At 29.0% G+C, this 13,949-nt stretch overlaps 2 protein-coding genes across 2 annotated transcripts; both read left to right on the forward strand.

Annotated features, from left to right (window-relative positions):
• Positions 1–614: 614 nt before the first annotated feature.
• On the forward strand, positions 615–6,581 carry LOC145193595 (furin-like protease kpc-1). The gene is made up of 5 exons (XM_080071069.2): positions 615–1,210; positions 3,362–3,617; positions 3,821–4,059; positions 4,698–5,003; positions 5,367–6,581. The coding sequence occupies exons 1-5, from the start codon at positions 805–807 to the stop codon at positions 6,524–6,526; spliced, it is 2,367 nt and encodes a 788-aa protein (XP_079927195.2). The 5' UTR covers positions 615–804; the 3' UTR covers positions 6,527–6,581.
• A 6,736-nt stretch (positions 6,582–13,317) lies between these two features.
• On the forward strand, positions 13,318–13,854 carry LOC145193495 (thioredoxin-like protein 4A). The gene has a single exon (XM_080070959.2). It carries the CDS (start codon positions 13,318–13,320, stop codon positions 13,744–13,746), a length of 429 nt encoding a protein of 142 aa, XP_079927085.1. The 3' UTR covers positions 13,747–13,854.
• Positions 13,855–13,949: the final 95 nt, after the last annotated feature.

A 13,949-nucleotide genomic window follows, 5' to 3' on the forward strand; every position in this document is an offset into this window, starting at 1 on the left:
ATTATATGTGAATTATACATACATACATACATATATATATATATATATATATATATATATATATATATATATATATATATATATATATATATATATATATATATATATATATATATATATATATATATATATATATATATATATATATATATATGTAGATATGTATATGTAAATACATGCATGCATACATACATACATACATATATACATACATACATACATACATACATACATACATACATACATACATACATACATACATACATTCATACATACATACACACATGTTTGTATGTATATTTATGTATATCTGTCAACATGTATATCTATTTGTATATGTTTATATTTATATGTGTATATGTAATATATGTGTGTGCATGTGTGTGTGTGTGTATATATATATATATATATATATATATATATATATCTGAATAGATATATATATATATATATCTGGATAGATATATATACATGTTTGTGTGTGTGTGTGTGTGTGTGTTTATATATATATATATATATATATATATATATATATATATATATATATATATATATATATATATATATATATATATATATATATATATATTTAAACTCACACTTACCCCTCTGTTACTGGCTAATTTATAGTTTGTTTGCTTTTTTTTTTTAGAAGATATTAAAAATCATTTACATAGCTATCTATTTTATTGAAGCTATGATGTAAAGGAGTTAAAAACATTCATAAAAGTACAAAATGAAGTGTGATGACTAGAATTGAAGATTTCTAAAACTGACTTGATTTGAAGAAAAAAAAACACAGTTATGCATGCACATTTTGCAACTTCTTTTTTAATATTTTTCAAAGTATGTTGTTGGATTAAAGGTGTTTTTGCAGCTGAAGATTCTGGTAGTTTAAAAATAGGACCATCATATACAAATACATGGGTCATACATATGTTAGGAGGTGAGCAAGCTGCCCGTGAGCTTGCTGATTCAAAAAATTTTATTTATCAAGGAACAGTAGGCAGTTTGCCTGACTTATATAGGTTTGCTCATAAAGACATTAAAGCAAGAAGTAAGCGTAGTGCTGATGAACACCAATCTATGCTTACTAGTCATCCCAAAGTATTATGGGCTGAGCAGCAAATAGCAAAAAGTAGGCGTAGGCGAGGGTACGATGATGCTTCAGATCCTCTTTTTGATAAACAATGGTATTTAAAGAATAAAGGTAAAAGTTTATCTTGGTTTAGATATTACCATTAATTATTAGTGTTATTATTATTAATACTATTACTATTATTATCAATATTATCAACTACTGTGTTTGCTATTATTGTTTTTTAGGATTGTAAGAAAATAAAAGTAAGAATAGTGGATAAATATCTTTAGGTTCATTTGTGAAAGATTGTGTATGATTTGCTTAAAGATAAAGGCTTCACCATCACCCCCTTATATAAAATCTTTTACCCCATTTTAAAGTTGCTGTAAAACTTATTAGAATGATTTTATGATAAATTATCACGGAATCAAATGAAAATTCAAACTTGTCCTCCCAGAAGTTCCTGAGTTCCTGGTCTATTTTTTTTTTTTTTTTTGCATACATCTAAAATCTAATGATGATTTTAGATGTAATGCATAAAAATTTTATTTTTGTTTTTAACTTAAAGTAACATATTGGGGTAAATTACACTTATCCTGCTTAAAGAACAGTTAAAAGCATAAAAATTTTAGAAACAAAAAAACAAAGCATTATGACACATTTGAATTTGTAAATACTTTACAAAAAAACTGATCTCATTTGAAAGCTAATTAAGTGTAGCAGGCCAAAGCTATTGTGTTTCCTGGTTCCAGGAATAAATCAGCAGGCTAAATAACACTTCTCCAATATAAAAATTGTAGAATGAGCTGTATAGATTCCTTTAGTTAACTAAGAAAAACTTGAAGCACAATCTATTTTCTCTGGTGTATTAATTGGTTCTATAGGTGGTCATGTGTTTGTATGTGCTACAGTTTGTTGACAGTGCTAAAAACACTTTTAAAAAGTATTTTTCTTTGAGGTTCAAAAAAAGTTCATTTAGTAGGTACATCATGGCCTTGTTCATGGTGTCATATATTAGGCACATTCTTTTAGTTTTTATATTGAGAAACTGGACCATTATAAATAATTGCTGCTTTAAGATATTTACTATCTTGAAATTTGCAATCTATATTTTTTATCACCTTTTTTAGAAATCACACAGAGACATTCTTGAACAACTTAAATCTTGTTTTTCTTCATTACAAAAAAGGGTGGCGCAAAAGTTTCTATACAATAAAAAATTCAGATTTCATTGATGAAAATGTCTCTGTAAACATTGATTATTATTTTAAAGGTATTTTACCAATTTGTAAAGAAATTGAGAATGATAAAAAGTTCCCTGGGCCTAAAAATGCGATGTAAGATGGCACAAAGTGCTATACACCAAAGACTGCAATGGCATGGATTAATGAGAACTACACAGATGTTTGGACAGATCAACAAGGAAGCTCTCTGGACCTAAATCCTCTGGAAAATTTCTGGTTTTATTTAAAGGATAAGGTATATAAAGAACCTAGAGTTCGAACAAATGATCAGCTAATTTCCAGGATTAAAAACAAATAGGAGAATATACCAGCTCAAAATATCCAAAACTTGTGTGAAAGTTTTTTTTGTAGTATTTTTGACTGCTTAACAAATAATGGCTATCATACAGATTATTAGTATACTCAAGACTTTGTTTTATTACGATCATGAAAGAAGATTAAAGTTCATTGCTTCTGAAAAAATTTTATTTCAAGACAGGTGTAGAAGCATTTGTGTCATTCTGTAGTATAACATAACATTTGCATTTATCAATTGCAAAGACAACTATTTTACAACCTTTTAAAAGGTTTTCGATTATTTTTTTAAAAAAGTGCTCTAATATTGACAAAGATTAAAGAAAGACAAGTATACACATCACGTTTAAAAGATCAAAGAAAGACATGTATACACATCTCTCCTACATCTCATGAACTGAAAAAATTTTGATCTGAAATGTTTAGAACTTTTTTCACTGTATGTATACTCAAACAATGTGACAAATATTTATCAAATTTTAAGATTGTTAAGGAAGAAAATTGTTTGAAAAGAGTTTTCACTTGGCATAAGTCAAAAATTGTTTTTAATTTTACAGAAACAATCAAAACACTTAACTAAATCCACAACACATTTCCAAAAACTTTTTAATGTTAAATACTTTATGCTTAAGTATTTTTTACAAAATTTTCAGTTTTCACTAGGGAGGTAAAATTAGACTCATCTCTTTATTTTGTCAATTTTAGTTTGTTTTGGTTTTAAAGTTCTTCTATTTACATTTAGGCCAGACACGGGAAAGATGTAAATCTCAGGCTGTTGGTGACAATTTTGAGCAGCTTGATATCAATGTTGTCTCAGCATGGAAGTTAAATGTTACTGGACAAGGTGTGGTTGTATCTATTTTAGATGACGGTCTTGAGCATTCACATCCAGATCTCATACGTAACTATGATAGCTTAGCTAGCTATGATTACAATAGTGGTGATAATGATCCTGCACCTCGATACAGTCAAGATAATATAAACAAACATGGAACACGGTATTAGTTTTTGTATTTATATAATTTGAATAAGTTTGTTACATAACATAGCTCTTAGTAATGTTTTCAAGTCATTCTGTTTTAAGTATAGCATTTTCTTTAAAACAAGTCTAAGTTATGATATATTTCAATAATATACAATCTAATGCATGGTTTTAAATTCTTGTTTCAACAAACAGTTCTCAACAAATTAAACATTTTAGATGTGCCGGTGAAGTGGCAGCAGAAATAAATAATAATATATGTGGAACAGGTGTTGCCTTCAATGCAAAAGTGGGTGGAATACGAATGCTTGATGGTGATGTTACTGATGCTGTTGAAGCTGGATCTCTTAGCTATAATCCACAACACATAGACATTTATAGCAGTAGTTGGGGTCCTGATGATGATGGAACAACAGTAGATGGACCTGGACAGTTAGCTCTTAATGCTTTTAAAGCTGGTACATTTGCTTAATAGTTTGTTGTTTTTTTTTTAAAAAAAAACAAAAGGTTTTATAACAAAAGTAAAAATGGTAATAATATTTATATTATAACTATTTCCAATATATTGTTCTCTTTAAAGTTTCTTTAAATTCTGTCTAGATGTATTTTTCCAAAATATTTAAAATGTCTTAATTAAAATTGCAATAGAATGGAAGAGTTATTGTTAGATTTTTTGAGGTTTTTTGTGGTCAAGAAATAATTTTGATTAACACATCTGGTTCTTTTTTATACACTCAGCATATGTCAAATATTATCAAGACAAGAATTTGTCCCAATTTCAGAAATCAATAATTTATTTCATGATAATGTTGACTCATTTAGCCAGGCAAGTTAGATTCCATCAAGTTGGATATTTTATATTCAAGACGTATAATGTTTGACTTGAGCTTCATAAAACTTTTGAATGATATCCATTTATTTCAAAATTAGTTACTATAAAAAATATTTTTATTACTTAGTTTATAAGTTAAATGCTGAATTAAATTAATCTTGTTTATTTATTCTTAGACAACAAATTTAAATAATTAATAGTTGATAAGAATGATTATAAAAGTAAATAATACAAAAGTTGTGTAAAATTTTGTTTCATTTTAAGGAATAGAAAAAGGTCGTGGTGGGTTAGGTTCTATATTTGTATGGGCAACTGGTAATGGTGGCCGTTATGCAGATTATTGTTCTTGTGATGGTTATATAAATTCCCCATACACCATTTCAATTGGAGCTGTTGATAATTGTGGAATGAAGCCATGGTACTCTGAAGCTTGCTCAGGAACTCTTGCTGTCACTTACAGTAGTGGAGATGCAAGTGGTCAATTTGATAGACAGATTGCAACTACAGATTTGCATGGAACATGTACACAAGCACACACTGGAACGTCAGCGGCCGCTCCTCTTGCTGCTGGTATTTAACACAGTTGATCTTATTTAGACAAAAAATTCCTTTTAATGTTTAGTGTGTATACATACATACATACATACATACATACATACATACATACATACATACATACATACATACATACATACATACATACATACATACATACATACATACATACATACATACATACATACATGCATGCATGCATGCATGCATTCATACATACATACATACATACATACATACATACATACATACATACATACATACATACATACATACATACATACATACATACATACATATATATATACATATATATACATATATATACATATATATACATATATATATATATATATATATATATATATATAATCTTAGGTATCTTTGCCCTTGTTCTTGAAGCAAACAAGAAGCTTACGTGGAGAGACTTACAACATTTGATAGTTAAAACATCAAAAATAGTTAGTCCTAAAGATGATGAGTGGCAGAAAAATGCTGCTGGATACTATGTTAACCCCAAATTTGGCTTTGGAGCTCTTGACGCTGGAGGTTTAGTAAAAATGGCATCAAGTAAAGACTGGAAAACTGCTGGTGCTCAACATATTTGTCATTCAACTAAAAAAGAAGTCAATGAGTTTTCAACAACATCAACTGAATCATTTATTGAAGCATCAGGTTGTGAAACAGATAAAGGTTCTTGCATAACTAAATTAGAGCATGTTCATGTTGTTATTAGCCTCAAAAAAAGCAGACAGCGTGGCCAACTTTCTATCACTCTTACATCTCCTCATGGAACTGTTTCAAAGATTTTACAGAAACGCCCTCGTGATAATAGCGAAGAAGGCTTCAAAAACTGGTCATTTTTAACTGTCTTTCATTGGGGGGAATCTGCAAAAGGTAAATGGAAACTTTCTATAAACGACCAAACAAGAGAAGGCTTCACCTTAGTGTCATGGTACCTTATATTTTATGGGACATGTGATAACAAAATTAATGATCCCTTTAAAATTAATATAAACGAAAGTGAAATATGTGATAAAATATGTAAGAAAGGTTGTCCTGAAATTTTTTTCGATAGTTGTGATCTGTGTGAGCAGTATTGCGATTGCACAATTGGTCGTTGTGTGAAGCAGTGCTCTACTGATCTTATTACTGATAATCAATTGCATCTCTGCAAGCGATCTTTAGAATATCATGATGATCATATGGCATTAAATAACATTGTAGTTAGAGAGTTGCAAGAGCAACCTGTTTTGGGTATTTCAATGACAGCTAAGTTTGCTATTATTTTTTTGGCTCTTCTAGCTATAAGTGTAATGGTCGCTGGTATTGCTTATTTTGTTGCTAATATGCCAAATTCAAAAACATTTGCCCAAGGATATCGTTCTGTATCTCGATACCCATGCTCTGATGCAGTCGAAGAAGGGTTTGTTGTTGAGGAAGATAAAAGTAGCATCAACAGTTTAGAAACGACCGAGAAAGATCTTCATTCATCCTTCGATAAAGAATCTTATAGCAAGGAATTTAGTTTTGTGTAACCTTTTCATGTTTGCTTTTTATATAAAGAAAGACCATAAAATTCTCCTTTTCAAACATTTTCTTAAATTTTTGCAAGTTTGAGAATTATAGTAAAGCAAAAAATTAAACGAAAAATTTTTCCCTTTTTTTGTACCTGGTTCACTAGCATATAATACGCACAACTTGATGAAAATAATTTGTACTGCTACTCAAACGAAGATTTTTTGACTTTTGTCATATATATGTATACATATTGTATAAAATGTATTTTATTATGTATATATTTTTAATATATATTAATGTTATACACGCTATACAATATATATATCAATATATATTACTACATTCTATCACGTTTCCAACTGAATAACCTCTGTACATGGCCTATATATCTTCATTTCTGTAATTTATGCAATTTTATAAAAATGTATCATATGACTTACTAAAATATTTTCGCTTGAGCAATCGTGTAAAGCTTTTAAATAAAAATTTTCTAACAAATTTTACCAATATATTGCTTTTTTTATATTTGGTCAAACTTAGTTTTTCTAATGACAAATAGTGATGTTTTTCCAGCATTTAGTCGAGTCTAGTCCGTGCAGTCTAGAAGTTGAGATGCTAACAAATCATCTGAGTCTTGGTACGGAAAATATCGTGTAGTCACTGGATCGGTCATTTTTTACGATAGCGAATTGGCATCGGTCTCGCTAGGACTGATTTTTCCGATACCAGCTTTGAAGTATCGTTGATGGTGGCATCCTACATACGAGGCTTCCGACACTAATAATTACTGCTAAGAAAGGATAAATATCCAACTCATCTTTGTTCCGTATTCATTCTTGCATTTCGTCTCAAGCTTTTAACTGTTTTCAAAAACCGAATAATAGAACAGCTACCAGAGTTTCAGGTTCATATTTCCATGTACTCTTAACGGATTTCTAGCTAGTTCGATTAAAAACTAAACTTAGCGCAGTTTATGACAACTTTGAAACCAATTATGTGTCTTTAAAAATATATAAGTCATAAAACTGGATGGTGTTATATGCATGCAGTTTGTTTGGTATTTTACAACAAGAAAAAAATGTTTTAAACCATCCTCCGACCAGCGCATAAAATGTTGACTCACATTTAGTTTATCGCCGTACTGGCGTTTAAAACAAAAATGGTTTAACCGTTTTCTTCTGTCACGTTTAATTTCCTTTTTCTGCTAACTTTTTGTAGAAAAACGTAAGAGGTTTTAAATGTTAGTTCCTAATTCTTTGATTCAAGGTGACGCAGTTACTAGAAATAAGTCAAAACTTTAAAGTTCTGTCCCTAGAATCTCACATACGATTAAAGTACCATGTCCTCAGAGTGCAAATATTTGAAAAATTAAATTAGGCTACAATGTCCTAAAAAAAAGACATTTTTTAAGATTTCCCTCTTCTTATGATACGAAAATGGCAGTATAACAAAACTTTGCATTTTCTCTGCACAGAATCAATAAAGTAAACCTTACATATTTAAAAATACCTTAATAAGACAAAGTTTTAAGTAAGGATACCAGAGACGGGGGGGGGGGGCTATGGTCCCTTGATTTTTCAAAGTTATATATGGGAATCTTTGAAAATGAGGAACTTTTTCTTTTGCCCAGACCTAAAAAGGAAACTTGTTTTGAACTAAAAAAAAAACACCTTTTTGCCGCTACATGGTTTTGGATCAAATGACGTCACTGATTGAACCTAAAAGCTCGTGATTAAATAATAAGTTTTCAAAAAATGTTTTCGATTGGTAAAAAATTTTATCAATGTATACTCTGCTTTAGAACTATAGGAGAAGGTCTTTCTCATCAGTGAAACCAAAATACTTTCAGAAATTTTAAACAACATACTGTGAAAGATAGCTCTGCAGTAGATTACATTTCACCACATGTTATCCCTACAAAAGAAACATCGCTACACGAATCCGTGCAGATACCTTAGCCTAATTGAGGTCGACTTTTAAAAAGTCTCCCCAGGTAAAATTCAAATATAATTAAATCTTCAAAGATCTTGAAGATTCAAAAAGTCAGTTACTTGATTCAATAGCTCCCAATAAAGGTTATATCATATTAAAATTTTTTTCAATATAAAACTTTTTTATTTACCAAAGGGAGCTCAAGGACAAAGAACTATAATAACAACCCAAAATCATGTTTAAGTTCAACTTAACATGGGTTTGTCAAATGCCAAAAAAATTATGTTGGCATAATCCACTAATCAAGGGATTAATAAAAAAATAGCAATAAGCCTAATTATCTTATGGTCTCTTTCAAAAATCGTGTAAACATCTGCGTAGAAGTTCTTCATACCTGCGAAATTTATTCTGATCATTTGATAAAACTGGGGACATATAGAGGAGGTATTCTGCCATGTCAAGCAGTTTTTTGATCTTAAAAAACCCCACTTGGAGTATACAGTGAACAAGCCACAGAGTCAATTCACTACATTTTCAATTTTCACTCGCAAATCGCGAGGTTTAAATTATTTTGTTCTATCTCCAAGTTTAAACGTTGGGAGAAGGTTTTTGATTTTTTCTAAAAGTAAAAATTGTTTAAAATTTTAGCTTTAATTATTAAAAAATAACAACTTATGCTTTAAATAGTTTATGTTTAAGCAAATTATTTAGAAAAAAAAGTTGCAAAACAAAGCGTATTTTAAAAGTAATTATTACTAAAATTAATAACTCATTTTCTCCCAACTTTTAAAATGGGAGATTGAACAAAATAATTCTAACCTCGCGAAATGTTAAAAAAAGAGGAGCGACTCCCCCAGAATATGAAAAACACCTTCTTGTTTGTGTATTTGGTTTTAACATTTGTGAGGATTGGTCGCTAAAAAAACAAATACTTCTGTTGTTATTTTTGAGAGCCAAGACTTTAAAAGAGTATTTTGCGTCATAATTTTTGCCTCAAATTTGCAATCAGAATTACAAACATGTAGAACTGCGTGAATCATTTTTTTAAATCGCGAAAAAGAGCAATAAAGTTAAATCAAAGTTAAATCAAAGTTAAATCTTCTTTAAAATTTTTTAAAAACATGCTATAAACAGTAAAAAATGTTCTTTTTTTAATTTTATTTATATTCCGAATTTTTTAGCGTTATTTGAACCAAAAACCATGTAATGAAAAAAAAAATCTTTTATTTCTTATTTAGTTACTAAGTTTTCTAGTTACCTAAGTTACAAAGTAAGTTTCCAAAAATTCGATTCAAACCCAGATTCCAGTGTTTGTTTGTTTTTGATGAATGTTAACATGGTACCATCCATACTCATGTACCGTCGGTTTTTCAAAAGAAATGAGGAGCTGAAACTATTATTATACTCATTCCTTATACCAGCTAAGAGTATTTTTGCTAACCTGATTGGTTGTTTTTAATTTCTTTTATTAAAAAAAAAAATCTTTTTCAGACGTTATTTTTTTAGCCGTTGCTACTTGAAGCGCAATCCGCTCTATGCAGCCATAATATGGCTGCATAGAGTACATAGTATTAATATGCTACTCCGAGTAGCATATTATGCTACACGGAGCGCAATACTTTGTACGCATGCGCTAAATCTTGTTGATGTTAACCCTTTCCCCATTCCTATCCCTATCCCTATCCCTAACCCTTACCCTAACCTTAACCGCCTATCTAACCAGCTTTATTGTGTAATATAAATCGCATTGTTATAATAAAATAATTGCGCATGCGTAAACAATATTGCGCTTTGAGCAGCTTATGGCTATGTAGAGTGCATTGCGCTCTACGAAGACACTTCGTTTTTTTTTTTTGTATAAAAGAGCTGTTATTATCGTCATGACAATAAGAGTTGTTAACGATCGCATTGAAATTAAATCCCTCTCTACTTTTGAATAGAAAGTTGAAAAATTTGAACTTAGTGATTTTATTGCAACATTTGATTCCATGATTTAGGTGATAGTACATTCTAGAGAATTGATTTGTGCTTCTACATATTTTACAAGTGACCATTTTTTCTTTTTTTCTTATTTATTAATTTTTTTTTAAAAGTCGAATGTTTCCAAGAGCCAGACATTTTTTATGCCCAACAGCGTACCTAAATGTTGATTTCTGCAACGTGTAAAGCACACGGAGATAAGAGCGTCATAACACCATGAAACTTCTGAAACGTAAGAAAATATTTTTTAAAATATAGAAAAGATCAAACAAACTGAATCAGTTTGCAAGCATAACGTTTAACACATTTTTTAAGCACTTTTTCCAAAAAATTTTATCGGTCAACCGTAAAAATAATTTTACTTGTAACATTCTTTAAAAGCATAACTCTACGTCATATGGCTTTCTGATACAGTTCTAATGGTTTATTTATTTTTATTGTCATAATTGTATGGATCTTTCTAGGCGCTTCTCTGGTTTCGCATTCCCCCCTTCCCCCTCCATTTTTTTTGCAGATTTAGAAAGATCCTTGTCTAAAACAGTAAAAATATCTAAAACAGAAAATCAAAAAACTAAAATAGTATCCGTTTTAGTTTTTGAAAAATTAAAAGTACTCTAATTCACATTTGAATCCTCCATTTTTCCTATAAAAACGACGCTGCTTCTTACTCAATTATAAAGTTTCTGAAAGAAAATTTCAACAATTAATTCAAGCCGCTATAAATGTTAACCTGGTTTTTACAATTGTAAAGAAATGTTAAGGACAAATCATAAGATTAACTAAAAATCTATTAAATTTCAAAATTACTGAAAAACTCATTCAGTTTTGTTGTAAACACTTCATCGCCGATATTTGCCCACGTGTGGCTACACCACTAGTTTAAGTCAACTCAATATTTCGCGATTATATTTAAAAAGCCATTCTTCAGTTAACTTTTAAATAACAAAAGTGACAAATAGTATGACTAATAGCTGCATACTTTAATTTGCATCTGAAAATTTGGTGTTACTTTCAAGAATTGTAAAATTTCAAGAGTTATAGAATTTTAGAATCATAGAATTTTAAGAACTGAGGTTTAAAAAACAAAGTTTTCGTGAAAGGAAAAAAAAAACCTTTGATGATAAAAACCAGCCACATTACTCCTAAGCACTGTTTCAAAATGGAGTTCAAAGCAGCGTTGCCTTTATAGGAAAATTGGAAGATTCAATTTTTATTTGTCAAAAACTGTAAATGGGATAATGCCCATTTTAATTTTTGTTTCAGACAAGAATCTTTCTAAATCTGCCAAAAGTAACGGAGGGGGGGGGGGGGAGGGTGCGAAACCAGACAAGCTTTGTCAGTGATGTAAATTTTTTAGCATAGTATACTTCGAACTAAATAGGTGAAGCTCTTGGACAGATATGTTCCTGCATACAATGACACGTTAAATTATGACGGCGTCAGAAATAAATCAATTATAAAGTCTTTGCTTAAGTGGGATAAAGTCCTGCTTGTGTGACTGAAAAATAGTGCAAAAAATCTGTATGGTAATTAGCATGACAATGAAAATTAGTATGTTTTTGCCAATCGGCATCCCTCTATTTATTGTAAACTCTCAACCATATATATTGTTTGATTGCTAATCTACAAATTTTAAATAAACCTACACCTAAAGTTTTAATCATTTTACAAGAGAATTTAAAGCTTGTACATTCTAGTGCTTGACCAGTCAAAACATCAGCTCTCTAGGGACGACACAGCAATATTTAAAGTTGTTTTTTTTTTACTGCTTTGTCTTACTTTGTCTTACTATATAAAATCTGTGCTGAGAAAACTGAAGTGTGATTCACTGATGGTTTTAAATTTCACTGATGGTTTTTAAATTTTTTTGTGTTTCTATTTTCAGTGAAATTGACAAATGTTGTGCATAAAGTTTCACAATTTACACCATTAAGTTATTTTTACGAACTAAAACGACAAAGCATAACAAAAATATTTCATCCAAATGAAAATTTCTTTTTAAAAATACAGATTAATCTTTATCTACATATTTATATTTGCAAATGTGTATGCAAAGGTGTCCAATTGTGAATAATCTTGGTGTCCTATTGTGAATGATCTTGGTGTCTGATTGTGAATGTTCTCTTGTGAGACCTAGAAAAACATAATAATAATAATAATAATAATAATAATAATAATAATAATGATAATGATAATAATAATAATAATAATAATAATAATAATAATAATAATAATAATAATAATAACAAATATTGATAATAATAAAAATATTAATAATGATAATAATTGTAATAATAATTTTGGCATGTTTATATTATATCCATAACTTTACATACTTTATCTTCATGAATATCTAGCTTTTCTATCATTTTTATTTTTATTTTCCTGTTATTTTTCTGGCTGATAAGTCAGATAAACAATAATTGAAACTAAACTAAAGTGTTAACAAGAAAAGAACTTAATTCTTTACAATGTTTTTATTGTAAATATGAAATTTGCTTTTATTTTTATTTTTGAAAAATGATCAGATTCATTGTTGCTTCATGCTACAAAACCTTTATAATGATGAATCAGCAGAGTCACATTTTTTAAAATCAAGGTTACAGTTTTTACAGTATCATAATTTTTATCCAGTTATCAATTTTTGAAAATGATGTTCATAAACTTTATTTAATATATTCAATAAAAAGCTTTTTAGTATATAACTTACATACATACATACATACATACATACATACATACATACATACATACATACATACATACATACATACATACATACATACATACATACATACATATATACATACATAAACTGTTGTGTAAATACTTTTTTTTTTTTTTCTTTTTTTTTTTAGAACAATTAACTTTTATTTGTCTACTACACAAATTCATCATGTCATACATGTTACCTCATTTGCATAATGGCTGGCAGGTTGACCAGTCTATTGTCACTGAAGAAGATAGAGTTGTTGTTATAAGATTTGGGCATGACTGGGATCCAACATGCATGAAGATGGATGAAATATTATTTAGCATTGCTGATAAAGTAAAAAACTTTGCAGTCATTTACCTTGTAGATGTTACAGAAGTTCCAGATTTTAATAAAATGTATGAACTTTATGATCCTTGTACTGTTATGTTTTTCTATAGAAATAAGCATATAATGATTGATTTGGGAACTGGTAATAATAATAAAATAAATTGGGCACTAGAAGATAAACAGGAAATGATAGATATAGTAGAAACTATATATCGAGGTGCAAGAAAAGGACGTGGTTTAGTTGTTTCTCCTAAAGATTATTCAACAAAATACAGATATTAACTTAACATGTATTGTACATTGACTATGTTTGTACAAATATTAACATGAAAAGAAATAAGTTATCTTATTTGTTCTTGTTAAATAAGAAGACTTGTTTATCTAGGGAAATTTTTTTCTTGTTTTTGTTTTTTTGTTTTGTTTTTAACAAATTTTGAATAAATTAAAATGGTTATAATTTATTGATGTTGAAAAAATTTAGTGAT

This window comes from Hydra viridissima, unplaced genomic scaffold (genome assembly GCF_058129835.1).
Source record: "Hydra viridissima isolate aposymbiotic clone 2 unplaced genomic scaffold, HvirCarnegie_v1 scaffold_10, whole genome shotgun sequence".
Taxonomy (NCBI): domain Eukaryota; kingdom Metazoa; phylum Cnidaria; class Hydrozoa; order Anthoathecata; family Hydridae; genus Hydra; species Hydra viridissima.

Coding starts and splice junctions, on each gene's coding strand:
- LOC145193595 (XM_080071069.2), top strand. CDS start 805: ATGCATGCACATTTTGCAACTTCTTTTTTAATATTTTTCAAAGTATGT. Junction 1,211..3,361: donor ATGGTATTTAAAGAATAAAG/GTAAAAGTTTAT, acceptor ATTTACATTTAG/GCCAGACACGGGAAAGATGT. Junction 5,004..5,366: donor GGCCGCTCCTCTTGCTGCTG/GTATTTAACACA, acceptor ATATAATCTTAG/GTATCTTTGCCCTTGTTCTT.
- LOC145193495 (XM_080070959.2), top strand. CDS start 13,318: ATGTCATACATGTTACCTCATTTGCATAATGGCTGGCAGGTTGACCAG.